Here is a 27,729-nt window from a genome sequence, read left to right as displayed (position 1 = left end):
TTTTATTATAATGATTGTTATAATTATATTACCTAACCTATTTAATTATAGTATTATAATAAATTATAATAATATATACCTCTAGTCTATCGACTTATAACTGACTAGGGGAACAAAATAATAAAGATATTATTATTATTATTATTATTATAATGAATTAATAATAATATTTTTATCATTTTAAGTCTATTTTATTTATTTATTAATTAATTTATTTAATTAGAGAGGACAACAGTCCATTGGTCACTCTCTTAAGGAGATCATGGGAAGAGGCATTTACCAGGCAATTGAGCTCAGGTAACATCACAGTGGCGCTTTGATGGGCGACACCCCGCGACCGGCCCTAAGCACAAAAAATATAATTACAAATTATGAGCATACAGTAGCGGGATAACCTGATCAAAATTTCTTTTACTTAATCCACACTCTGTCTAATAATTATAACATTTATTATTATTATTTTATTATCATTATTATTTTACAACTGTTCCATGCTTTCCATCATTGTAACTTGGCCCCCCTGTCTTTTAATTTTATTAATTATTTTTTGAACAGGTTTAACAAGTGACAAAAGTATTATATAAGCAGCATTCACATCTATGTACAAGCAAACACATCAAAATATATATTTATATTATACTATTAATATTACAATGCCTTTTATTCAGCTTAGCTGTATAGTAATAGCACTATTATTAATATTAAAACATCAATAAAACCATTCAGCTAACAAAGGCAAATGGTGTTCCATTTTTTTAAAAATAGGTTTCACTTACAACAAAAAAGAAAAATAGGAAACCAATTACAAAAACAAACATAAATAATAATTTAATAAAATGTAATATTCTTTTATATTTTTATTAATTAGATCATGATAAATTACGTCATTTTAATATATAACTAATACAGAATAAAACTAAAATTGTGTTTTTTTTAAATAAATAATTTAAAAAATAAAATTTAACAATATTTGTTCAATATACATTGAAGTTTGGTTTATAATTTTTTCAGGCCTTTCAACTGTATTACTTGCTGCTCAATTTTAAAACAAGAAACTACTATGTAATACAACTCTTGAATACTCTGCACAGAATTTGAATAATGTTTAATAGCATCTGTAATGAACTAACAGGAAAATTAATAATTACTGACTGAATTAGAATACAGAAATAGATAGAATCAAAGAAAAAAAAGAAAATGTGTTTTATATATATTATCTTACAGTTTTGGCTGCCTTAACAATGTTATTAAACAAATTTAATTATGAAAATGAAGTATAAATAATATCAGTATCATGAACATTTACCTCAACTGGGAAATTTTTTATTTATTTTAGTAACGTTTATATCAAAGATTTACCTTGGCTCTTCAAGTCCTGACATCCTCAGTATGGATACCCAACATAGTCAGATTTATCCTCCATAAAAAGCTGATAATGAAGAAGAGAGGTACAAAGGATGAAATTATAGTATGAGAAATTATAGTATGAGATAAATTCCTACCCAAAGAATGCTCAAGAACCTTTCCATCCGGAAGAGTATAAATCCCAACCATGATCCTTCAAGAGATCAGATCATTTTATTTAGATAGGAATAGAAGATTAAGCAACAGTAATTTTAAAGTAATCAGGTTAAATATATTCACCAGCAAATATTATTTTCTTTCAAAAATTAAAGAGTTACTAAAGAACAAGTTCAAAAAAGAAGAGCAACTCACTCATCCCTGGATTGTACAGCAGAAGGAAGTATTCAACTTAAAAATACACAGTACAACTAGATTCCCAATTTGAGGATAGATTATCTGGCTCTAAAAACACAAGCAAGTAAGAATTTTTCTAAAAAGTAGAAAAAACTACAAGCTTAATTTTGAACATTTTCAGGGAAAATAGCATAAAAGAAAATAATCAAAAATTAAGCATTCCCTGTAGGAAAGTGGGCAGTGGAATAATTTCCTGGTGTTTATTCTACCTATTTAAGAAGCAACTAAAAGAAAAGCAGCTGATTCATGCAACTGCCTTTCTCATGTAGGTTTACACCAATCAAAAAATTATATAACAGTACTTTGGTGATTTTAATGGTGTTAAGGCTGATCTGTAGTTTTTCAACAATACATATGGTTTTTGTAATTTGAGAATAGTCATTATTTAATGGCTTAATGTCACAGTTTCTTTAATATCATGATTGTACTCCCAAAAGGAGAAAATAAATTTACAGTATCAGACATTCTTTTTTTAATATATAAATTTTATTAAATAATAATTAAAATGTAATATCAGTTTATTTGAAATCGATTTTTCTTTTAACATTAAAATATCACTAAATAAATCATAAAATTATGTTGAATTGCAATCTAACATTACAGATGAAGATAAAAACATAAACCCTTTACAACTCTACTCAAATGAAATTTAAATGTTAATTAAATTCAGTCGTTACATTTTTTCACAAGTATTCCTGTAAAAAGTATCACGTTATATTATCCTTATTCTTTTTTATGTTCTCCATTATTGAAGATGAAAATTTAATAAATTTAACGACAGTCATTTATAAGATTTAAAAAAAAAATTGATAATTACAAATGAAATTTAAATGTTAATTAAATTCAGTCGTTACATTTTTTCACAAGTATTCCTGTAAAAAGTATGACGTTATATTATCCTTATTCTTTTTTATGTTCTCCATTATTGAAGATGAAAATTTAATAAATTTAACGAGTCATTTATAAGATTTTAAAAAAAAATTGATAATTAAAACATCCAGTTTAATTAAAACATTCAACATGTGGTTATATGTAATGAAATTGTATTTACCCATAATACATGACTGACCAGTTATAAAGAATGTTATTCAATAATGGCTATGAATTCATAATCTTATTTTAAATTGAATTTTACAATAACTATTTAAAAAAAGACCATGAACTTTTAATAAAAACTGTAATTACTTTAAATATAAGACGATCACTAGATTTCTTATAATTGAAGAGAAGAATTTTTATTAAAATGTTACATATGTGCTGGCCTAGTTTCTACAAACATTAAAATTGTAGTTTTTGTTTAATGTAAAAAATAAATTATTAGGCACATTAAAAATAATAAATTTAGAATTTTTTTTAATGGTTTCCTATACAATAATTCTTTATTATTATTTTCTTTAGTCAACAAATTTATTAATACTATATTACGATAAAAATTATTTACAAACGAAAGAGCACTAATATAATATTTTGATGAATAATACACCAAAAATCAGTACTCATATTTATAAACTACTCTACAATCAGAGATCATTTGAAAACTTTAAGAAGTTTCCCTACAGCTGAAAAACTGGGAAACTTTTGAGGAAAACCAAAGAAATAAATGATAATAAAAAAATAAACAAAAAAAGAACTGTACAAGCTATGTTCAGAAATTTATGTATGAAATATTTAAAAAATAAATTATTGAAAATATTAACAAAATATTTTACCGACAAAAAAATTAACTAATTTCATTAATTCTTTTTTTAATAAGAGAAAAAGCATAAATACATAAATATAGCATCCGATATAACATATATATAACCCCTGAGAGGACCAACTATTAATAAAGGGTGTTCCAAAAAAAAATCACAATCCATCCTCTCTCTGTAATTAATTATAATAAAATTATTATTATTATTATTTATATTACATATCTATAATACAAAATGGCACACCCTCTGTGAATTTAAACGCATAATATGGTACGACACAAATAATATGAGATCAATCCTTTGATTAAAATGGTTTAGCCATCTTTGGAACAACTTTCTTGATAAGAAAAAAATATATATATAAATAAATACATATGAACAAAAAATAAATTACAATTTATATTATATTATACAAAATGTATTAAAAATAAAAAACAAACATATACAATAATTATAACTAAATCTAAACAAAATTTATTATAATATTAAAAAATATAATCAAGTCAAAAAAAATATTTATTTTAATTCATTAATTTAAAAATAAATATGTAACACATTTATATATATTTAAATAATAATTATTTATTTACTGGCTTTGAATAAAAAATAGTAATTACAAAGATGACTAAAAAAATAATAAATACACCAGTCTATACGATAAGTAAAAATAAATTACACATTAATTATTTTAAAATATCGTATTGACATAGCACATTTGGTGTTTACACAGTTGAAATATATATTTCAACATCATTACATAATGAATTATTTAATATATTTAAATTACTACACATAAAAGGAACGCTTATCTTAATATAAAGTTATTATATTTGGCTGAAAGCATACAAATTTACAAATTATTATTATTCATGTATAAATATATACACACACATTATATCTAAGAAAAAATGTACAACTAAAATTAAAATTTCTAATTATTACTAAGTATTAATAACACTAAACATAAAAACTATTAAAAAAAGAATACATTATTTACAAAATCGATACATATTATATAAATAAAACAAAATGATTAATCGACTCATATGTAATCTAATAAAACTAAATGAACAATTATCTATAAAAAGAAATATATTATCACACAGTGATTTTAATATTTGTTTAGTAATAAAAAATTAAAATTTTCTTAAAATTCTTTTATTGCTGCAATATATACTTTTTTTAAGTCAAGAATTTATTGCTAATTTTTACTTTAATAGTAAACTAATAAATTTATGCCTCAGATTAAAAAATAAATTTATATAAAAATAAACACCATGTAAATATCGCTAAAATAAAATATTTTTTCTCGCCTTGTTTGAAAAAACCCCAAATTACATTTAAATATCATACAACAAAAAAACATACTATAGGTAATGAAATTCTTAAACAAAGACAGAAAATAAAGTTAAGTGTTTAATTTTCAAAAGAGGAATATTTGTGTGCATCAAGTATAACAATAAACTGCATCCTTTACAAACTGATGGTTCTACAATATCTTGAACGTACAGGAGTAATAGTGTTGTTAAAATTAAACCTAAGAAGGTATAATAATAAAATCCAAAAGCATCTTAATAAGGGACCCATAAATTATTTGAAACAAATTAATATTTGTTTAAATTTTTCTGACTATTGTTGCCATTTATTTGTGAACCAATAACTAACTATTAGCTATCACATCCGTTTTTAATTAAATTTTTTTCTCTTTTTAAAGAATCCTTTACAAAATTATATTGTATGAATGTAAAAAAACTGATCTACCATTAACCAATAAAATTATCGATCACCAAAAATAAATAGAGTTGGGTTTAGTGTCATAGATCTTGTGGTCATGTATTACTAGTTAATGAACATAGGATTCAATGTGACTTAATTTTTTTTAAATAACTCTAGAAAACTTCATCACAAAGAAAAGTTAATTTGCTTTAGTAAACAATTTAAGTATGACATAAATAATGTCAAATTTACATATGATGCTGGCATTAAATTATTTTTTTAAAAATTCATTCTACTTTATAAATTGAAACAAGAATCCAAGAGATTATAGTCTTTTAACAAATATTAAATGCTGAACACTCTTCAGAAGCAGATAAACTCAAAGAAGTGTTACAGAAAATCATTAATAATACAAAATGATAAAAAAAATGCCAGATTTGTTTTGCGAATTAAATCTTGGACTAATTGATGACAAATGAAGATGCAGTATAACATTAACAAATGAAGTAAAATCATAATTAATAAACCTTAAAATGGTATTATATTAATCACTTTTTTTTCTTCATGTAAACAATTAACGTTTTTGTTATACATTTTTATGATTATTTAAACACATGTATAATTTTTGGTAATAGTAATATAAATTTTCATTTGGTTTAACAATGTATGCTTTCAACCAATTAAGGAACCAGTAGGCACTCAATTTAAAATTAATTAAATAAAACAAAATTATATCTAAGCAATGTCTTTTTTTTATAATAAAATCTAAAATAAAATAAAATTATTGAAAAAGAATACGTGTGAATTATTCTCTAAAATTTTATTTGTAATAATATACATGAAAGCTAAATATTTTTAAATAATTTGGCTTCTAAGAAAATAAAACATGTTTTTTAAGTACAAAATATGAAACTAGAAAAATAATTAATAGTAGAAATTACATGAAGTATGTATTTTTCATTCCAATACATGTTAATAAGTAGTTTTTTGAAAAATTCAACCAATTTTAAAACAAACAGTAAAAACATATTTACTTTTTTTAAATCAATTGTTAAACATATTTTTAAAAATGAAAAAGAGTCAATTTATATTTCTGTAAGGAATTATTAATAAAAATAAAATAATAATGATAATAATAATAACAATAAAAACTCCACATACATATGGTAGCGATACTGAAATTAATACAGTAATACAAATTATGGTAATAATTAATTAATCAATTATAATTAATAAAAAAATGGACAATATTAATTTTAGGATGTACAAATAAATCCATGATTTAAATGAAGTCTGCTCACCGATTTCTCATGAATAACCTCCATCCAACCAGTAATAAAACAGTTGTCCATACAGAACCACTTAATGGTGCTGGGACTAGCAACGAAAATAAATTAGATGCCTTAACCTCTACTTGACGATCTTCTTCAATTATTTTTGTTCTTTCCTGTAAATAGAAATTATTTTTAAATTAGTTAAAAGGTAAAAACAAATTTGTTGTGTTGGACATTATGTAACAGCAAATCAAGATTAATATTTATAAAAAAGTAACTGATTTGAAAATATTAAATTCGTAACAGGAGACAATAAAAAAGGTGGATGAATTTAATTATCAGTGTGACTTAGTATTAATGCTTTGGAATCAAGAAACAGAAGACTGGTAAAGAAAGGTGAAATTAAAATCAGATTATGATGATAAAACAGATGTAATAGGAAAAACAAAGAATTGACTAATATGATTGTATCAGGTCTTTAGAAAAGATTTGGAAAATTATATGATTACATTAAAATTTATCATATCATATGATTGAATGATTTGGAATCAAACAGAATATGACCAAAATAGAAATGATGAATCTGTTCTTCTCGTCTCATTAGAAATAATCCTTCTAATGAGAATTTTATTAAAATTTCTTTTTTGATAAAAGTTCAAAACATGTGTCCCTTATAATCTACTCAATTTTCTTTTTTTTCAAATTCACCACATAATCTTGAAGCTTGTGCATTGAAATATGAAGATGGAAATTTGTGGTGTATGAAAGATGCCATGACTTGACTGGAATTCAAACCTGGAACCTCTAAATAAAAGGCCAAGACACTATCACTCCACCATAGAGATCACCATTTTATATAACATCATGCTTAAAGGGTTTTATTGTTTGTTTTTCTCTTATCCAAGTTACATTTTCATAAATGTGTATTCTCTAATTTATATCAGTTACTTCTATATATCTTAACATTATATTTATCCAATGCTTATAAAAAAAAAATGAAAAAATATTAAACTTTGTTAAATATATATGGAAGTTTGTTTTAAGATAATCATTCAGAGGTAACGTTAATTTTTTTTTTATTGATGGTGTTTTTAGGTGACTTTTTTTGATGACATCAACTCTGAAGTGGCTAGGAAATGTATTGGTAAAACAGAACTTTTGATATAAAGTTGTGCTTATTTAATACCTTTTTTTTTGACGTGTTTGTAAATATTGTACTGACTAAATGAGTTATGCTATGTATGAATTGTAAACATCTTTACACATGAATGTGTTTTGTATTTATTAATTTACAAAAAAGATTTGTTTTTTACTTAATACTAGAATCTTCTTTGTATGTATCTTTTAATACATAAACTACTCAACAAAAAGTTTGCCATTTCAGTTTATTTGTTTACTCATGTGTTGTTTATTTTATATTTAAGAAGTTTGTGTTAGTTTGATCTTAAGTATTTTGTATTTTTTTAATGCAATATTGAAACTTCTATTTATGACAATGTTGGGTATTTTATGTGATAATTTTAATTCAATTAGTTACTTTTTTAACCTGTTAATATTATTTTATAATTCATAATTCTAAATTTTTCTTTACAAAAACTTTTTCCTATATTATTAATCATCTATAAAAACCCGGCTTCAATTTTAGATTTTTTCTTATTTTGTAAACTATGAAGTTTTATTATTTAATTAAATGTTAGGAAGTGAAGATTTAATTTACACAAATTAGGAAGATAGTGCTAAAAAACACATTAAAGATAATTGTATATTACAAAATTAATTTTGGTCTCGGAGAGAAAGAGTAAGTTAATGAATTAAACAGGAAGTATTAAGAAATAAATTAAATCTTAATGAGTGTTGTTAAGAACCTACTTCCAGAAAAATAATTTATAACAATAATTTCATTTTTAGTAGAAAATTAATAAAATAGTAAAAGAATATAGTTTATTGGACAGTATATAAAAATGAAATATACTAACATGCATAATAACAGTATGTTCGAACATCTCAAAGGTGAATTCCTTCAAAAAAATTAAAAATACTTCTGTTCAATAATTGCTGGAATTGTAAATAGATTAAAATTTGACATTAAAAAATGTTGTACAATATAGAAAATTTTAATAATATTTTGTATTTTAAATAAAGAATTTAACCAGTTTTTTCTTATAAAATAAAACCATATTAAAAGTAATACAGTATCAAAAGAAACTAAAGAATATTATAAAAGTATCAACAATGTTTCTCTTATCTACTGACAGATGGCAGCATGAGTCAGTTAAAAAAATCTTTCCTTTTTTTTCTTCCAACAATGTTGTTAAGTAATCAGTTGTAATGGTGCGTTAAGCCAGTCATCATGCAGTCTGACTGACAGACCAGTTGTTTAGATCTATTAATTCGATCATCATATCTTCCACAAAGATTATTACTATATTTATATGTATTAAGAACATAATAATAATACTTTATATCTTAATTTTAAATGCAAATATCATTTTTAATTTGTATTACAATATATTTACAAGAAAATTTGTTCATAAAATTGTTTTTTTTATATAAAAAAAGAAGGATAACCAGAAAAGTGTTCATTTACATAAAAAAATCAGTAAATTATTAGTTCAGAAACGTACAACCATATGCAGAATAATAAAAATTAATTAGAAAAATATAATATCCTTATTAAAAAAAAATCTGAGATACATGCAAGTTAATTAAATTTTAAATATTTATTCTAGTATTTAAAAAAAAAATATATTTATTCTAGAAAAAATAAATGAGAGCCAAAAATAAGTATGGAAAATTTTACGGTTAAAATAATCTCCATTTACTAAGGAAACTGGTAAAAAAAATGATATAGTACTGAAAATCATATCAAACAACTGGCATCATCAATGAACACAGAAAGAAGATCAACAGACAGAGAATCAAAAGTATTCTTGAATGTTAACAAAAGGTATAAAGCTCTAAGAAGATAACTGACTGATTGAAATGAATCTACAAAAAGCAGAAGATTTAAAAAAATAAATAAATAGATGGTAGAAGAAATTTAGGGAAAAGATTAAGTGACATGTATCACTTCAAGAGGCTGAATACAGTTGACTCAAATTAACCGAATAGCAACGTTTACAACTGTCTGTCATATGTCATGACTACAACAGTTGTAGGTTACTTGTTATGAGACACAAGTCACTCCTAATAGTGGAAAGTCATTATAATAACAACAAGCACAACTATTACATTAAGGAAAATAAAGAAAGGGTTTCTAATAACTTTTTCACAGAGTTCAGTAGTTTTATATAGCATTATTTCTATCCTATTAAAACAAAGACTATATTTTATTTTATCCTGACATATTTATTATCTTTACTATAAAAACTAAATGTGTATGAATATATCTATTAAAACAAATGCTACTTGCATCAAAGTACCCTATCCAATAATTTTTCTTCTCACTTGGTGGATTTTAAGTTAATAATACAAGGGTTTTTTCAAAATTGAATAGCAAAAACAGTGAAGAATTTTTCTTTCTGCTGATTCAGTTAGTATAAAAAAAAAATAAAATAAAATAGAATATAATTTTGTTTTAAAGTATTGTAGGTGTGACTAATGTATTTTTTAGATAGAAAAATAGAAGGATAGATTTTAGATTTAGATAGATTAAATAGAAAGGTAGTAAGTACTTAACTTTATTGCTTTTACACTATCTCTCACAATCATTCTTGACTGTAAAACAAAAATCATCTGATATACAAGGACTGTTATTAAAGTTTTTGCGCTGAGAATAATAATTTCACTACATAGGCAAAATAAAGCTGTCATATATAGGGCTACATTTCAGTAGACTTGGTATGTTAATATGCAACAGTGTATTTGATTCAGTAAAGATAGAAAACGGAGACAACTTCCCCTTAATAAGCCTGCCTTGTAATTCTTAATGATAGCTATGGCATTTTTGTAACTCATGTCAGTCACCCACAAGCATTATGGTTGTGGTTTGAGCATACATAAAATATTAAAATAATATATAATTGTATCAGAAAATTATAATGCAACAGAAAATTGAATAAGAGTAGATAAGTATTAAATATGAAAATATAACAACAGAATAACGCGTACATAATAAAAGAAATGATGCAGAAGTCTTTATAGGTATGAAAATGATACAACTACACAAGTCAGAGATCAAGATAATAACTATTTCAGAAATGAAATAAGAACATTTAAATTGATGAATATAAGACGAAAAAAAAGAAAGATTAGAAGGATATATACAAAAAGTTGATGATAAAATAAGACAAGACATAATACATGCACTAAGAACGTTTGAAGCGGGAGTAGGAAAAGAAATGCAGAAAGTGCAAGCAAGGAGCACAAGTTAAAGCTGGAAGGCAATAGCAAAAAGAAGATAGAGAAAACAGGATCATTGTCCTTAGAGTAGCAGTTGAATGTACCGCCACTACATTGTGAACCACTCCTCAACTCCCGCTCTCGTAGTGAGGAGCTATCATTCCCCATAAACCAGAGGGCACACTTCAACCAATTGACTACAATCAACAGAACAGAACTAACCTCGCGCCCGCACGCGCGTATGCATGACTAGAGCAGAAGTAGACAAGCCACATATTATATACACCAACACATGTAAGAGCAAATAACCCAACTTGGACGATAAAATAAACAGAAATATACTTATTAAAATAATCTTAAAATATTGTACAAATTAAAATAAAAATTACAGCTGAACTAATAATTATTTTAATTCAAACCATAGAAAATTAATTTTTGTGTTCTAAAAAAAATTAATACACTATGAAATCAGTAAATGTATTCTTTCCTGTTATACGGCTGTTTACTCAATAAATTGTACTCAGTAATATCAAAACATCATGAAATGATTGATAAAACAAATCTCGGTGGAGTTCTTACAAAGGACGAATCCGCTCAAAATTTATAGTTCTAACATTAAAAAAAATCGTGTATAGTTTAAAATAATTATTTACTTGTTAAAAATTTAGAAACCCGTATACCAGTACATCTAAGGCTGAATGTTTTCGTGGCAGTATTTTATCGACTTCGGTCACAATTCAATGAAATTTTTTTTCTTACTATTTAAAATTTATTATTTTTTTAGCCTGAATAAGTATTTTTAATTAATAAATTAATTACTTATATTTTATTTAAATAATAATATTTTCTTTAAAAAATGTCCGTTTACGCTTTTATATTTATAGTTGTAACAATATTTTAACATTTGCAGAAATTTTGGCCTTTAATAGGAAAAGTTCTGAGTTCGAATCCCGGTCAAGCTTGATATTTTTTTTTTTTACACGTTACAAAATCTATTGTTATCAACAACAGTAAATATAATTTTTTTCTTCTTTTTTTCCTGTTTAGCCTCCGGTAACTACCGTTTTTAGATAATACTTCAGAGGATGATATGTATGAGTGTAAATGAAGTGTGGTCTTGTACATTCTCAGTTCGACCAATCCTGAGATGTGTGGTTAATTGAAACCCAACCACCAAAGAACACCGGTATCCACGATCTAGCATTCAAATCCATGTAAAAATAACTGGCTTTACAAGGACTTGAACGCTGGAACTCTCGGCTTCCAAATCAGCTGATTTGGGAAGACGCGTTCACCACTAGACCAACCCGGTGGGTTAGTAAATATAACTGGGTATAGTAAACTACACTTACTTTCTTTATAAAGTATTGTATCAAGATATTGCTCATTCCGGACTGTCCAATAGAGTAATTGCAAAACTTAAAATTATTTTTTTAATCTATTTTATACAAAATACTTAGTGATTAGGATTAACAGTTAAATCACCATGTCACGTAATTATTTGTAAAAATTATTGAATAAATTTAACTTTTATTAATTTATTAATTAAAAATTAAGAAATAATTATAATTTAATTAGAAATTCAGCTTGAAAGTTGTTTTTATTTACAAAAAAGAATTAATTAAATTTCCTTTTAATAAAAGGGAAATGTAAATAAATAATTTATTTGTTTTAAAATGAAGCTATAAAAACCTTTATAACTTATACAAACAAAACAAAACTATACATATATACCTTCAAAAGAAAAAAAAAATAATGTACTTATAAATCAAAAGAAGGATAACTGCAGTTAAATAGTAAAATAAGTACGATTATAAAAGCCTATTAAATTGATGTAATAATGATACTGTGCTTAAGAATAAATCTATTTAATCCAGAAAGACTGGACAAAAGATCAGACAAAGAACACGTTCTTTGATATTAAGAACTGAGAGAGAGAGAAATAAACTGAGACAGAGAAAGAACTAACAGTGAGTAACTTCCTTCGTAGGCGTTGAGTGTTGTTAAGAGTGCACTGCTAACTAGCGAACAGCAAGGAGGGCAATTGGACAATAACTATAAACCTCAACACACAATGTCTCACGGCTTTAGTTCAAGAAAAAAAGAAAGACGGTAGAAATAGAGGAAGTGAAAGAGAACGAAAAAAGAGCAATAAGAAGTAGAACGGCTGCGTTGAATAGCTCTTTCTAGAAGCAGAGAACGGTATCATTAATAGAGAAGGCATTGTATAACCTCTTACCGAGCACAGATCTAAAAGGCACTGATTGACTGACGTAGAGTTTACGATCACAGCGCAGGACGTTAGACCTCCATAAAACGGCAACGCTACTATCTGCTAGAGAGTCAACCTTCACTAAGGGGCGGAGAAATGACAAAAAAAAAAGAAGGGTGGCTCATGTCAAAAGTGTGACAAGTCACGATTAAAACTGGACCATTGTGATGGCATGTGGAGCAAATTGGATCCCGTAAGAACAGATTGGTTTGCGCTCCTAATGTGATTGGAACCCTGGAATATGCGGGTCTCTGGGGCCATTCAACTACTTGTCAGCTCGATAATGGAACAACTAAAGCTTTCTATTCTTCTATGTGTTTCTAAAATTACCCTTAGGGGAGGACGGTGACTTCAGTAAACATTTGGCTCCAGTTCAAACCAAGCGCATTGTGGTAGCCTGTCTTGTCATCGAAATCTCTATCCAATTCATTACCCGCTTAATGGATCCTAAATTCTAATTTATATATCCTTCTAAACAGTGTTATTTTAATGAAACAAAAATAATTAAAACAATTAGAAAATAAAATTACATAAACATGTTTATTTATTTCATCTAAATAAACACGCTATGTACGCAATACATTGTTTGATAACTGAAAAAGATATATTAAGTCATTCTTTATTACATATTTCGCATTCATGCTTTACATGACGCACGTAAAAGTTTCTGATGTTCAACAGAAATATTTTTTTTCTGAAAGTAATGATGTTCGCGTTCAAAAGGACAGAAATACTTTCCTGAAAGTAATGATGTTCATTAACAGCCAGTTCCTTAGGTAAAATGGTCGTTTATAAAACTTAACATCACCGAAAATTCCTTATATTTGTTATGCTGACTAGTTAAGTATTCAGTTCAGAAAAAAGGTCAAATATACTAGCAGCAATTTTACATGTCTTAACAAACCTGGTATAGGATGTTTGTTTTTTTTAAAAGGTTATGTCATTGTCATTTCAGAAGTAAATTTTTCTTGTGTCCTGTAACCTTGTCAAATAAAAAATAAAAAACGTAATGATATAAAAACAAAATTTTACGTTATTTTTCCTATAAAGAAAAAGATTAGGAAAAAGTAAAAACTAGTAACTAACCTCCTTCCTAAACGATGTCCTGAATTCCTCAGCTATCTTTCTCAATTCTTGTCCGACAAGAACCCAATTCTCAGTGGACGTTTTGAGCGATTGAGATACTTTCAGAGCGCAACAGGACTTAGTCCTAGGTGAGGAACTACGGCGACGATGATGATGATGATGATAACGACTGCAATGACGTCTAGGCGGTGGTCTAGGGGTATTTGATGAAGGCTGTCGTGGAGGTCTTGCACGTAGACCAGAAGGAACGGAAGAAATATTACTGGCATTTTCAGCGTTGGTTACTAGATCTGGTAAAGGCCGTAACCTTTGTTCAACAGAATTTTCTCCTAAATTATTCCCACCGCCTCCTTCATCACCACCTCCTCCTTCGTCACCATCACCGCCACCTGGTGGTTGTTCTCCTGCTTCCCGATCATCCCCTCTTCTTGCTTCTGAAAACAACAATTAAAAACAAAAAAGATTTTTATTTGAATTCAATATTATTACCATACAGTTAATAAGTATATACTACACATATTTAGTAGGCAAATCTGGTTTATGAAATATTATTTTATAAATGAATTAAGTACTGATACAAAGAATCTGATATTTACGTTTTATATCCTCAAATTATAATCAAAAACCAATAAAGAACACCTAACAAAAAGTATATATATATATATACATAAATAATATAGATTCCTCGGGCAAAAGATTCAAAACTGAAAATCCCTCACACAGCCTTTCCTCCTCAAAACCACGAATTTAATAATCAGATTAAAAATATTTTAAGTCAAAAATTTAAATGCTTTTAATTCTAAATTCATGGAATATGCACTTCATAATTTTTTAATTATCTATCCTATATTGTAAGAAAATTAGTTAAATAGTACATACAGTGATAGATTTGGTAAAATATGAATTTTATTTAAAATTCATATCAAAATTATCATATTATTTCTTTAAAAAAAAAGAAGATGTATGTCTTTACTCTGCATTTTTAATTGTGCAATAATAAACAATTTACAAAAATAAAACTAACTAAACATTAATAAAACAATGCTTTTAATATGAGTATTAGTAAATTATAAAAAAGATCACTTAATGATTATTCGTTATAATAATCATTTCAATTAATTAACATTAATATTTTTATTTTAATTATGATTATTATTTTTTTTTTTACTTAGTTATACTATGAAGTCCTAAAGGATAATGAAGAAAGATAAATATCAGAAGAAGATTGATACAATCAAAGAGATAGACTTCGATAAATTATAGTTACGTTTTATTACCACATAGAAAATAAAACTAATTTAAAAAATACCATAACTTCTAGAAAGAAAAAATGCTAACAATGGATAAAAAATTACAATTAAAGTAATTATAATTATGGAATTAAAAGGATTACAGAAATCAATTTTTTTATAAAAGAGTGGGTATCAACAGCTATTGTCATTAGACCGGTGGAAATTGGTAGTGTATGAAAAAATATGCTCGATCGGGGAATTCGAACCCGGGATCTCCGCACGAAAATTCCGAGACGCTATCTACTCAGTCTAAAATAAACTCCCTTCAATAATAAAAATCAAATTAATAAAAAATAATTTCAAATCTGTTAACGATTGTAAATACAATATTAGCAATCAGTAAATACGAATTACATATGGGTATTACATGAGCAGGTCTATAGAATTCTACAACAAAAAAAAAACATAAGTGCAACAAAATAAAAATAAAAAACCGATTCCTGAATTAGTGATGGACGGTAGAGAAAGCATAAAAGTAAACGTAAGGAGCAAAAGGGAAAAAAAGAAAGAATAAAATAAACAAAAGAGTATCGTTTGGGTCGTGTGCGTGTACGTGCTCGCGCGTGTGCAAGTGGAAAAAAAACATGTAGGAGATGAGAAGTTGTGGCAAGGATGAGCAAGTGAGTCAAAGCAGGATTTGTCAATAATCGATTCTAAAAGAGGAGTCTATGTTATAATACGTATAACCTAACCTGCTGCTGCACCTGACCGAGTGATTCATTGTATACTGATACGCGTCGTGATCACGTGACGTACACAACCTCAACAGAAAATACAAAAAAAAAAAAAAATACAATAAAAATAAAAACAAGTGTCCTGGTCTTCGCCAACAGGTTTCAACACGCACCTGATCAGGTAAGGCACTAGATACCCTGTTTTTACCCTCCCACCATTTATTACCAGAAGAAACCCTTCGCAACCCATAAAAACTTGATGAACCACCACTTTTAAACCATAAACACCTGTTAGTTTGACCTCGATATAGCATTATGCAAGGGATCTTTCGTAGGATTCATATAACATTATATTTTCAACAAAATAGTCGTACATTCGTCAAACAGCTGAAACTTTTATACTTAACATAAATCACCCCAACTGTATAATATTGTCAAAAATTTAAATCACTTCTTAATATTTAAATTTGTAAATCATCCGTTAAAAATTTAATAGATACAAATTTTAATTGTTAAATCAGAATTTATTTAATTTGAAAATAATTTTAAAGGTAATTTTTGCTAACACAATTCATCATAAATTTTTTAAAAAACCGAAGTTGAAAATTATTTCAAGAAAATCGTAAAATTTTAAATTTTTTTAACAGTTGTTTTGAAAAAATACCACGAAATATTATAATCGTATTTAAATAACAAATCAAAAGGATCCTATAATTGAACATCCATAAAATCCAGACATACGTTCATCAAACATTTATCAAATGAAGAAATTTTCTTAATTCGAAGTTATTCGATAAATCGGGTTTGTAATACCTTCGAAGCCCTAATCTAAAAAAATTAATTTTCAAAAAAATATTGCACTAAGTTAAGAAAGAAAAAATATTTTTTTTTTATATAATTTTTTATGGTCATTCATTCCTTGGTTAGCTTTTAATGGCTTCTGAATTCCTAATACCTTTACATTTCGTAAATTGTCAATTAAATAATTCACTTTTTCTTTTACTATTAAATAAATTCCTTTCTGCAGTCAAATTCTAATCCTGATTACCTTCAACCGCCAATTTGTCCTTTTTACAACATTTTGCGGTAAAATTAAATTTGTCTTAAAAGCTATTCATTTCGTATGAACTCACCTATTTTTAAAACATATTTCGTTTTAAAAACCCCCTTTATTCTTTTGTTATCTTATTATCTATGTTATTCCTAATATAAATAGTTGCATTTTTCGACAAACTTGAATACAATTATTTAATTTATTTTTTCTAATTTCTAAATCATTCTTAAATTCCGATTAATTTTTATATATAAAATTTCTTCTGGCTTTATCTAATAAATTTTGTTATACCTTATTTAGTTTGTCCATTCTTTATAATTTTAATATCTAAATAACAAAATTTTACTTTTTTTGTCATATTGTGATATTTCGTAACTCAAATATTTAACTCCCAATTATCCAAGAATCGGTAGCTTGCTTTTTAATAAGTTTGATTTAATCTTGTTTACTTTCAAACTGATTTTATTATTAAACAATAGATCGCATTCTTAGTTTCATTTAAAATAACATCAAATCATATAATTTTTGTACGTGTACCCAGCTCTTAAAATTCTCTTTTATTTACTTTTCCTAAAAAAAAAAGTATAATCCCAAAGAACACGCCAGTATCTCATTATCTTATCCGCTTCGTAATACAACTTGCCTTTTGTAAAAAAAAAAAAAAAAATGATTTTATGATATTTATTTCAATTTTTTTTCGAAAAAATGTTTAATATACTTGTATTATATCTTTATTATAAAACTAAAAATGTTATAAAAAAGTAACACAAAAAATCAGATAAATATATTTACATCTCGATTTTTGCGATCTACAGTTTACGAGATATTATGTCAGCTTAAACATGGTTAACGACGTAGCAAATTTTGTATATAAATTATATATGGATATCATAAGAGTTCTTTCAATAATTATTTTGTTAATACTTCGTTCATATAGGTTTATTTGAGAACTCTGACACTTGATTGGCTTACTTCTGGAATTATATAAACTGCTGTTCCACGTAATTAAATATATCAAATCATAATTATTTATTTTCAATTTATACTTATATGACCATAAGTATCTTTATGATATACTTTTGATTGAATGTATATATTTAATATACCTATTTACACCCTGGCAGAAATAATTTGTGGATTTTAAAAAGTATTAATAGTAAACAGATGGTTAAATTTACTGAAAATAAAAATCTTAAATTTAGATTGTTACAACATAACGTTGAGAAAAAATAACTTTATTTAATATAGCACATTTAAAGTAATCAAAGCTCAGTAACCTAATGATATAAGGGTAGAAATCTGAACAAACGAAAAAAATGGAATAGTAAAATATGGCAACACTGCTCGCTTGGTCGAGACAGTCTTATAGCACACCATGTACTTAGTCCTCCACTGTTACAGACTGTATTCTCATCAACGAGGTTTGAATTTTCCACACTACGCTCAAGACATAAGATTTTGTTTCTTTGTATACCTAACATACAAAGAGTCTCGCCTACACATGGCTCAACTCCTACAGACAGTCCATGACGTCCCTTAAAACAACGGAAAAGAAAGCATGAGCTTGCATATGTTCGTTTTATTTTTTTACTTGATTTTATATACACAAAAATTCCCCATAAAAAAGACATCAACAGCATTTATATAAAAATTGTATTTATATTGTATACGGTTTTATAAATTATTATAGATTTCTTTGTGTAAATACGAATATAATCATAATTGGAAGAAAACATCATAATCATACTTAAAAAAAGTAGTAAAAATAATAAGCTTTAAATTATATTATTTAAAATATATAACTAATATTAATAATATAACATATAAATTTTATTCTTTAAAATTGATATATATTATAACAGTTACAAAAATAATCAACAAAATTTAAAAAAAAAATATTTCGTATTAAAAATGTTATATAATCTCAGAAAGTTGATAAGAAAAAAATTAATAAATTAAAACTTAATGGAAAGAAATAAATAAAACGGAAATATTTTACGAAATTTAACGAGATCGTAGTAAATGATGAATCAGATTTGTAAGAAAAACACCTGATAAATCAATCATGTAAGTTTAAATAATACAAAAACTAAATACAATATAACATGAATAATGTTGCATTCGTAAGTTTGTCAATAAGTAAGCTTGTAACGTAAGTGAATAAGATTTATGTAATTTTTTTCTCATACTCCCTTACCTGTCTCCCTTATTAGGATCATTAAAAAGAAGAGAACATGATACGTTTCTAGGAAGACAGAATTATGAAGACTGAATTTAACAAAATTCAAAGTTTAGATGTATTGATCCAAAATCACTATAATTATTTAAATATGAAAAAAAATATTTAACAATATTATAATTAATTTTTATTTTTATTAATATTAATAAAAAAAAGGTTCAAATTTCTCTTATACATTCAGAAATTAAAATATAAACGACATCGTAAACAAATTAATAACTGGTAAATGGAGATCTTTAGTAATAAAATACTGTAATGTAACGTAGAATTTCTGCCAGTAAAATTTAGAAGTAAACGAAGAAAACTGAACCAGAGTTAAGGAGAAGAAAATATTGCAAAAAAACCCGGTAAAATTTCATCCTGACAAAAATATATAAAATTTATTTATATAATAATTTCTACTTACCAACAATCTTTAATAATACGTTCGAACGCTTTCGGATTAGTAATCCATCCTCAGGAACATAGATGTGTTATAATTGTAATTTACTCCACATATCATTAATTATATTAACTTGAATTTAAAAAAAAAAATTACAAACAATAATTATAAATTGATCGTCAAAAAGTAAAATAATGTCAACGTTATCCGTCACGTCAGTATGAAGGTCTCAATTTTAATGTTCCTGAGGATGGCTAACTAATCCGAAAGCGCTCGAACATACTATTAAAGAATGTTAGTAAGTGGAAATTATTATATATCAATACCAACGGGCCACAATTAATAAAAATATATAATTTTTTTTTAAGATTTACACTTTTTTATATGTTTTTAATTTTTGATTGTTAAATTTTTGCGCGTTTCACAGATAACCTTAAGTAATAATCTTAATATTTCTATATCCCCAATAAAAAAATTAATTAAAAAATAAGATTCTTTAAAAATTATTTCAGAGGGAGGTAATCGAATAAATTTTTACTTTTATATTTAATAGCCTAATTTTTTTTTTCAAAGTTTTAAACTGAGCAAATTAATAAACAATTTTATGGTAAAAATATGTGTTTCAATACTGGATGTGTTGCTATGCAGCAACGAACTGAAAACAAAATTGATGAAGCGTTGTAATAAAAAACCATTAATTATCTATGATTAAATTCTACTATCGAGAAATTAATACCTTATTTATAACAAAAATTGCAAATCATATTTTTTCATTATTCTTCAGTACGTTTCGTTTAGAAATTTCTCATAACTATTTTTTTTTTTTATCTTGAAAAGAAATTAAGATAATGCAGTAAATAAATTAATATAAATATATAAACAGAAATGTTTAAAATACAAACAACAAATGGATACGCACGACTGATTTTTTACTGTAATGTAATTTTAAAATTTATGTATCTATTAAATTGCGCAATTATTAAATATATATAAATAGCTTATAGAAATGTATAATTGTTTAGAGATATAACTCAATATTCTGCTGCAATATGCAGCGGCCTTGAGATGCAAGCCAACGCGGAAATGTGGTTTGATTGTAACCAAGTTTCATTATATACTCTCGTACCAGTGCGTAAATGCGGGAACAAAATGCATCACACCATAAAATTACACGTGGTTATGTACTATTAAAGGTTAAACGTATAAAAAGATTAGTTCTCGCAGATTAATTTTTGAAGCAAAATTATTATTACATCATGGTGTGTATGGGTATTTGTTTGTGAGACGTTTACACGCGTATTTACTTGTTTATGATTATTAAACTTTACAATAAATGATCAATTTATATACTTTTAACAGCTTTAAATTAAACAATAAAATTAATATTACTGTTATGATTATTTCTGTGTATTATTACTGCGTATAAGACTGAAACATAAATATAACGAATTAAATTATAATATATATTTATATTTTTTTTTTTACAAAATAACGGTCATTTAATAAATAACTTCAATCCAAGATCATTAACGAGAAAATCGTAAGATTAGTTAGAAAGAATCCAATATAATTTAGAAAACTACCTCGTTCTTTGTGATTCTATCCCATTTTTTTTGTACTTAATTCTAATTGTAAAAATTTAATAAAAAAAATAATAAAACTAGCTTAAAAATTGTAACAATAAAAAGTAAAAATTAAGTTTAATTTTAAAAACATTATTTGGTTTTGTAAACTCATCATCTTTCGTATTGATGTAATTTTATCTTTCGTCTAACTTACATCAGTATGAGAAGCAAAGTATATTCTATTTAAAATTGTCATTACTTGTTTAGAACAAAAAAATAAAATCCTCTGACGATTTTAAACATATTTAAAATTATTTTAATAAATCAGATACAACATGCAAGAAAATTTGAAATGTTAATAACTTACAATACTGATATTTTATCGTTTAAATAATTAAAATAGTAGTGAAAATTATTTAGTAAATTGAGGAAGAAGTTAAATACTATAAAAAATTGTCCAGAGTTAACTAACTTCCCACGCTAAGTAAACGTTATTAAGACTTCGCGCATCTTTCATATCGTTAGTCTTCAAAGAAATCATTTTAAAACTGAAAACATAAGCTATGTTATTAATTTTTTAAATTAAAATAACGTTAAATAATATTGAAATTAATATTTTTAAATTACTAAATTACATTTTAAATAAAATATTGAAAGTAATGTTTAAAATCGACCTTGTAAATTAGACATTTCTGTTATAAAATATAAATTATAAAATAAAAAAGCATTGTTTCTAAAAATACAAATTTTTATCCAACCAAAAAAATATAGCGTAACGTTATATTTATAATAATTATATATTTTTTTTTTTACAAAAAAAAACGGCAGAATTAGTTTACTTAAAATGAGATTACCACCGCAAAGTAATAAAAAAATGTTTGATACTTCAAATTTTTTTTTAATTTTACAAGATAATTCCTTCTTTTTTTAATATAACTTTTGTTTTATATAACATATAACAAAAAGTAAAATTTAAAAAAAATTGAATAAATAAATTGAAAGTAACATTTATATTTACTAATATTAATTAAAGCGAGCTGACAAAAAATATAGTATTAAGCTCATATTTTGAGGATAAATTAATTTTTTTTTAATTTAAAATATATAAATACTGATGTGTTCTTATGATATCGTATCCAATAAACGAATTTAATTCGTCTGAATAAAATTAAAAATTACTATTTATACACAACTATATAAATATTGAAGATTAGAAAAAAAAGTAAATTAAAAAGGGAAATTTATTGGCAGCAGTTGGCAATAAAATAAACGGAAAATTTTACCAGGTCACGTGTAGTAAGAAAAGTGAATATTGGTGACTGCTGGTCATTGACGCTCTGCGTAGTTGGGTCAGTAATTATAGTGAACATTTCTGATGCGATTACATCCGTATTAATGCATTTTAATGTTTTAACAGTTTACTTGGATTACATTTTATTTATACCTCTAAAATTTAATAGTAAATCTCATTCGCAATATCGTTTACTAGTAAAATATAGCAAGCAGTAACTAATGTTTCGGCGGTAGACACCTGAAATTCAACGAAATATTACGTGCATGTAACACCACCACGACAAATTAAGCGTAGGTAAAATCAATCTAGATTACTTTAACAATTTATAAAATAATTTAATCCTTTTAAGAAAGCTTTACTAACATATACAGTTAGTTATAGTTTTTGTTGTTTTTTACACAATTAAACAGCGTAAACCAATACACAAAATATAATTGAATATATTTAATCACAGCAAACTATCAGTTTTGTTGTAATTAGATGCTTTGCATTTAATAATTTTTATTTAAAAAAAAATTAATAAGTTTGACGAAAAAGATGTAATGTAAATATTTTTACTTCAGCATAAATATTATTTAACATATAATACATAAACGGTAACAACTTACACACTCGGACTTGTTATTAACCTAAGACAAGGAAGGAAACCTGTTTGAACATGATTAAGACAACGTCGCTATCTAACGGTGAACGGTAGTACCACTATGAATACCGTATACGAATATGACTAAATAAAATACTTATTAGTAGTAGATTTAAAGGTTGTTAATAATAAATAGTATTGTGTCCCATTATCATATTACAACTTAATAACCAATCCTACTTGATAAAAATAATTCCACTGTTTTAATAATAATATATATTTAATTAATTTATGAGCAATTGATAAGTTAAGACGATATAATATACATTTAATAATTTTTAATTTTCGTATTTATATTTTATCATTTTTTAAAATTAATTTCCCCGCGGTCTACGTATCAAAAATAGAAACCTCATTAAAAAGATTTTTTTGTAGTTTTGTTTTTTATTTTAATAAAAATTGTAGCATTTTATTTATTTTATTAATAAATTTTTATTTCTCTTCAACTAAACTGTAATATTTATTTCGATGTTTATCAAATAAAATTCTTTAAATAGCTACTTATAAATTTAATTAATTAATGCATTATTAAAAAAGAGTTAATATTATTAATAAATAATACTCTTTATTTTAATCATAATAATCATTAAACATCAAACAAATTTATAAATTATCTTTATTAAAAATATAAATACGACCCAGTGCAGTACAAGATTTAAAATTTTATCTAAGTTTATAAAAAATATATATTTATTAAATATTACATGGGAATATATCTTCAACAATTTAAACCCACAATTTATTTTTTAAATAAAACAATAATTTTTTTTAAAATTTGTTTCCGTTAAAATATTAATTATATATATATATATATATAATTAATTTGTTAAAAGAAATTAATTTTTCAAAACTTTTTGTCCATAATCCCTCGTTTAGTACATTCATAATAAAATTTCACTTCAAGACGTTGTTTTATAAAAATTTTAGTTAAAAATATAATTTAAAATAATTAAAATAATCATGCATATTTGCCATTGTAATTATTGAGAAACAAATAATTTCATTACCAAAATGGGTAAATAAATAGTTATTGCTAGTTTCTTTAGACATTTTTTTATTATTAAATTTGAAGGAAAAATCAAAAAGATATTCAAGTTTAAGTTTGATAATCCGCCAAATTTTCTAAAAATATCTTTTATTAATACAAAATTCAGTATTAATAATTTCAGAACTATTGATTAATTATTTATTTATTACATTTATTGTTTTTTGTTATTTTTTTAAAATAAAATGGGTTTATTTTTAACACAAAACATACTTCCACAATAATAAAAAAAAAATAAATTATTCCTGAGGATAAACGAAATTAGCAAATGATAAAAATTAATTTTAATGAAATAAATACTACACTCTCCCGTTAAAATTAAATTTATCAAGCTAATTATTAATAATTTATATACATATTTTTATTGTTGACAATTTAATCTGAACATGAACCTTGATTTATATAAATATTTTTTTAAATTTTTTTTTGCTTTTTTATAAATATAACAAAACTGTTGTAATAATTATCCTACTTAACAGAAATCCTCTTACAAGAAAATTAAAAATGTAATTAGTTTAAATATTTTATTAAGACAAGTAAATTTATTTAATTGGGTAAAAAAGCATAAAATTCTGATTCAACTCATATAAGGACTAATTTTTTAAAATTCCCGAATTTTGGTTTTAATTTTAATAGTTAAAAAAATATATAATTTCTTTCCAAACGCAACAATTATTTTTTCGTTAACTAGTAAAAATATAATTTAAAAATTACTCTTACAGATTTTTTACCGGCAGAATTAAATAAAAATTAAGTATTTCTAAGCAAAAGTTTAATTTAAACAAATAAGTATTATCTGATTTGGAATTATAGTTGTAATCTTAGCGTATATCATTTTTAGTTGCACAACATGTATTATATTATAAAAATCGGCTTGCTTTGCAATATTTTTTTTCATTATTTGATTTTCGTTCCTTGAAACAAAAATAAAATTTTTTACACCCCTTAATTGTTGTTTACTACGATTTAATTCAATTTTTATAAAATTGAGATTTAATTATATTATTACAATCACCAAAAATACTTTCACACAAAAAGCATTAAAATATTAAATAATATAAAACTTACGTTACATTAATTTTTCCTAATTAAACAGATTTTATAAACAGTTACGCGATAAATCTTACTTTAACAAAAATAACTTTTTTCAAACATAATAATTTAATTGATAATTAAAATGCGATTCAAAACGTTTTACTTAAAAGAAAGAAAATACAATATTAATGACGATGGAAGAAAAACGTATTAAAAGGAAATTGATGCGAGACAGTACAGTACACAAGAGAATCAAGGCGTAGGCGAAGAAGGTCAAGGCAAGGCCCCATCCTTCCTTGCACTACCAAAACATGACTGTGACGTATTCCGGAGTTCCCCGAACTCCTCACCTGTTGCCATGTTCTCTTTTAAGCTACTGTATTTACTCTTTCTAAGATTTCTTTATTAATTTTTATTTAATTAATCGCGACATACTTTTATTTATTTATAAAACGTATTAAATGTTAAATAGTTATATGAAGTATTATTAAATTGTGGAAATAAAATAAAATTTTTTCAACAGTAATATACAGGTTTAATTCCATTCTTATATATATATATATATATATATATATATAGATGGTCTCTAATTTATACAATTTTTTTTTAATTAAATTTGAAGGAAAAATCAAAAAGATATTCATGTTTAGATTTGATGATTAGCGAAATTTTCTAAAATTATTTTTTAATAATTACAACACTATTAATAAATTACTTATTTAATAAATCTATTGTTTAAATAGTATTTATTTTAAAATAAATTAAAATGGATTTATTTTTAAGGGAAATATATTTTCACAATAATAAAGAAAAATAAATTATTCAAAAGAATTATTAAAAATAAATAAATAAAATATTTTTTGAGTAAAAAAACTTAAAACTTAAGTTATAAAAATAAAACTTGCAAAAAAAAGGGAATTTCTTTTGAAACCCGTTTATATTTATATATATAAATAATTAACACGTGTATATATTGTTTATATTCAACAAGACAATGCCTTGTATTAAGATATTAGTCATTCGTATAAAATACTGCGTCATACGATCCGTAAAAGTTTCTCTACAATTTTTTATTTTCATTTTTTAGTATAATATACTAAAATTAGAAATTAGAAGAAATTATTTAAAAATATATCCATACATAATATTTATTTTAAAAAAACTACATGAAAATTATATCGCAGTGTTAAATTTTGACATTTTTTCTTAAATTAATGTTTAAAAAAATTAGCACATACTTTTTTAATGTTAACTTTTTAAATTAGTATTAATTCACTTAGTTTTTTTTGGTCATTTAAGGATTTTATTTATTGAAACTAAATACATTGCACTGTATATTACAAAAAAGTAAAATTTGTAATTTCTTTTAAAATCTTTAACCTAAACATTTATAATAACTGTTCCCTGGTGGTAGATTTTATGTCAAAGTATTAAAGAAAATATTATAATTTTTATTAAATCCGTTAAAAGAATGATAGTAAATTTATTAATAAAACATTAAAAACAAATGAATAGTTTTACAGTAAATTCGCAATTGAGTAGGGGGATTGACCTGACGAACAACTGGATTTGACAACAACCACGTGCCAGACAATGCACCTACTACAACAAACCTGTTTTATAAACTTAACTTGTTTTTATTTGATATTTTTATTATTATTTTTAACTTATATGTATTTTTATTCGTTTATTAAATAAATATAATATTTTTTTTGATATATTAAAATTTAATTTTAAAAATTAATTTATTTTGTACAGCAAATATTTAAAAAATTTATAAGGGCTTTTAAGGGAAAATTATTTTTATTTTTTTAAAATTACTTATGAGTTATCACAATAATAAATAACTAGTTATTAAAACTTGTTAGGTTTAAAAATTTTTAATTAATTCGAATTAATAATTATTAAAATATTATATTCGCTTTATATAACGACGAAAATATTCAAGACAAAATATACATTTTTTTTTAATTGTGGATTTACACTTTACATGATCAATAATCTATTAAAATTATTATTTTTTTTAATCTCTTAAAAATAATTTTTTGTTTTTTTCCTAACATTTTTAAAAATTAAAAAATTTTTTCTAACACAACCGAAAAATATTGTAATAATTACCTCTAGCAGGTTGTGGGTGAACGACCTGAGGACGAGGGCGCGTTAAAATATGTCGTAGTACATCATATAGATCGGCTAATAGTTGATCCAATCTACGATAATATTCTTCCGTATCTTCCTCTGAAGGCCAGTTGAAAGGTATTGCCATGGTCTTATATTCCCGCTAACACACGAACACACGCGGTAAACAGTATTAAACCAAACACACGTCTGCTCCATCCAAAGTCTGCGACAGTTCTGCCCGCCA

General features: G+C 24.7%; 1 protein-coding gene across 2 annotated transcripts; it reads right to left on the bottom strand.

Annotated features, from left to right (window-relative positions):
• On the bottom strand, positions 1 to 27,729 carry LOC142328107 (uncharacterized). Of its 2 annotated transcripts, XM_075371614.1 has the most exons (4): positions 27,483 to 27,729; positions 14,142 to 14,575; positions 6,470 to 6,615; positions 1 to 343 (listed from the first exon to the last, which is right to left on the bottom strand). In XM_075371614.1, exons 1-4 carry the CDS (start codon positions 27,628 to 27,630, stop codon positions 304 to 306), a joined length of 768 nt encoding a protein of 255 aa, XP_075227729.1. In that variant the 5' UTR covers positions 27,631 to 27,729; the 3' UTR covers positions 1 to 303. The 2 variants fall into 2 exon arrangements, with proteins under 2 accessions (XP_075227729.1, XP_075227730.1); XM_075371615.1 differs by lacking the exon at positions 1 to 343 and having other exon boundaries at positions 6,301 to 6,615.

The sequence above is a fragment of the Lycorma delicatula genome, chromosome 7 (genome assembly GCF_047948215.1).
Source record: "Lycorma delicatula isolate Av1 chromosome 7, ASM4794821v1, whole genome shotgun sequence".
Classification (NCBI taxonomy): domain Eukaryota; kingdom Metazoa; phylum Arthropoda; class Insecta; order Hemiptera; family Fulgoridae; genus Lycorma; species Lycorma delicatula.
This window is presented reverse-complemented; position numbering and strand designations above follow the sequence as displayed.

Bases quoted from the DNA above. Each gene is read 5' to 3' on its own strand.
- LOC142328107 (XM_075371614.1), bottom strand. From the start codon at position 27,630: ATGGCAATACCTTTCAACTGGCCTTCAGAGGAAGATACGGAAGAATAT. The intron at 14,576-27,482 runs GTAATTATTACA...TGTTGTTTTCAG, and splicing joins TCACCCACAACCTGCTAGAG to AAGCAAGAAGAGGGGATGAT. The intron at 6,616-14,141 runs GTTAGTTACTAG...TTCTATTTACAG, and splicing joins GGACATCGTTTAGGAAGGAG to GAAAGAACAAAAATAATTGA.